Source organism: Montipora foliosa, chromosome 5 (genome assembly GCF_036669935.1).
Source record: "Montipora foliosa isolate CH-2021 chromosome 5, ASM3666993v2, whole genome shotgun sequence".
Taxonomy (NCBI): domain Eukaryota; kingdom Metazoa; phylum Cnidaria; class Anthozoa; order Scleractinia; family Acroporidae; genus Montipora; species Montipora foliosa.
The window spans coordinates 10,025,025-10,027,524 of NC_090873.1; the positions used below are offsets into that span (position 1 = coordinate 10,025,025).

A 2,500-nucleotide genomic window follows, 5' to 3' on the forward strand; every position below is an offset into this window, starting at 1 on the left:
TTACCATGGCAACTCGAAAGCTCTCCAAAAACACCCTATATTTCGTCTTTACTTGCTTATATCTTAAAAATGAACTCGGTGACCCCCATTTTTTATTGTAGAATAGTAATTAGCATCTTGAGATAGAACCAAATCCTCCGGGAATTGAACTCTATTACTATGCAAACATTTTCAGTTGAAAAACGTGGCTTTTGATCACGTGAGTGAAAACCAATAATTGTCGCTATTGGTACATTCAAAGTCCTGTTCTGAAAACAAATGCGATTGCGTGTAACAACAAACCTAGGTTCGCTCCAAGGTACGTGTTCACCATCAGTTTTCTGCACTTCTCCGAATGACCAAAGTAGGGGCGAACTCGGATTAATTTGAACCAGGGTCGAACCTAGTTTAGTTTATGCGGAGTGAATAGGGTTTAAGTTTCACTTCCGGAAGTCAATGGGTTTAGTTAAGGGGGCATAGATTTTGAGTGGATGTAGAGGTTGTTAACAGCTTTCATACAGATTTTCTTTAGCAAACCTTGGAGCCGAGTAAATTGTCTCACCTGACGTGAAATGTCCGTAAGCGTTCAGGACTTATAGCGGTGACAATACCTTCGGATAGGAACATGTAAGCTTTGTCGTTAAAATACATGGGTTCATCTGAGCTTCCATCTGCCATCTTAACATTATCATCCTTTCTCTCATCATCTTGCACCTCTCGTTTTTTACATGTTGGCACACAGTACAACCTTAACTGCGATTCGTCGCGCAAACGAGTGCCTCCGGGAACAAACGCTAGAAAAGATGCTGCTTTTGGTACATAGTCCAACTTGTTGATTTCTGATTTCACAGTTTGATCAATAACAGTACCAAAGCCTCTACGCAATGCAAGTTTGTTCCAAAACTGTTCAACCAAAGTCCAAAAACTGCAACAAGAGGGAGTTGAAATTGTTGTAAGGCGTTCTCTACTCTGCTCCGAGAGGTTTTTCTCCGGGTACTCCGGTTTTGCCCTCTCCTTAAAAACTAATGTTTGATTTGATTTTCTACGACTCTTTCGGATGAAAAACTAATTCTGTAATTTGGAAAGCTAGAGTGGTTTTCAATTGAGTGTCGAAAGTAATTAGATAATTACTTTGGTTTATGATTACTTCACTCAGTGATTGGTTCAAAGTTCTCGCGCAAGTTTTCCAACCAATCAGAAGTGAAATCAAAACCAATCGTGGCTCGCGCGTGCACATTTTCCCGCGCTTTGTGTCGGCTACGTTTAATTACTTCGAGTTTTGATTGGTTTAATGGATTGTCCCCATGCTTTTTGATTGGCCAAAGTAATTACTTTGGTTTTGGTTTTACGACACTCATTTGAAAACCGCTCTAAAATAAATACTGTTGCCATTGCTATCACCATTATCGTTATCATTAAAATATATCAGGTAAAAGACCGCGATTATCATAGTTCAAAGGAGCTTGGGCGGAACTGCCGCTAGTCAATGATCATATAAAGGACTCCTCAAAGCTTGCAGTGTTGGATCGTAACAGATGAAGACACTAAACAAGAGTGGCAACACGGTGAGTCATGAATCATAACTTTACCAGTAACCAGAGTTAATGTAGCGTCAAACGATGTCTAAAGCCCCGTATACACGAGCAATTTTTGTGACAATTTTATTTGTTCGTGTAAACAAGAAAATTTGGCCAATTTCTAAGTAACAAACGTGTTAGCTTTTATCTGACAATTAAAATTTGTCAAATACGAAAAATTGCTTATGGCAAATTGTGTCACAACGTCGCTGTTTGCTGATGGTGTATTGTAGAGTGGATCCTTCTAAATAGTAAATTTGTTTTGTTTGAGCCACCTTAAGGCTTGTTTAACGGCAAAATGGCGAATGAAAGCGTAAAAAAATCCTTGTCGTGTTACAAAAGCAGGGAAAGGAGAAGATCCAGGAACGTCAAAAAGACTACACAAGGAAAAAAACGATCGGAAAAGAAAGCTCTAACTTCGCAACTTACTCCGAGAAATGCGTCACTTCAAATGTAATGATATTTCCGTCAAATCGTGGTGGTGCCCAAAGTTTGTCTGTTATTTCTCTCCACTCTTGTTCCTCAAGACTTGATTCTTTAAAGAGAACTCGAACACGACCTATTGACAAATCGATGTCTCTTCTCCTGTAACGTTCTCCCAAAGACAACGGAAGCTGGATGGTTACAGGCTTCAGAAACTCAACTGTTCTCGGAGTCGTTATTCGCATTATCGGTCCTGGCAAAATTTGCTTGTTCTTGAACAATTTTTGGGAAACTTCTTGAAGCTAGGCAAAATGGAAAATAATAAAAGTAAAATAATAATGTTTATACAGGAGAATGCTTTTTCGACAATGCTTTTGTTTTAACGCACACAAGAGATACAAATGAAAGATAATGGCCAGCTCGCGTGCCCAGTAGTTACAACTATATTTTGTTGAAATACATTCGACTTAATTGGAATAACCTCAACAACCAAAACCTAAAATATGTGTTCTAAATTATAA

The 2,500-nt window shown here is 38.8% G+C and overlaps 1 protein-coding gene across 1 annotated transcript in view; it reads right to left on the reverse strand.

Moving 5' to 3' along the window:
* Nucleotides 1-2,500, reverse strand: part of LOC138003590 (uncharacterized) — a 32,792-nt gene that overhangs the window by 10,793 nt on the left and 19,499 nt on the right. The window contains exons 6-7 of the mRNA XM_068849722.1: nucleotides 1,986-2,281; nucleotides 542-904 (exon numbers count right to left, since the gene is read on the reverse strand). Coding sequence (XP_068705823.1) covers nucleotides 542-904; nucleotides 1,986-2,281 — 659 coding nt within the window. The remainder of the gene's footprint in view (nucleotides 1-541; nucleotides 905-1,985; nucleotides 2,282-2,500) is intronic.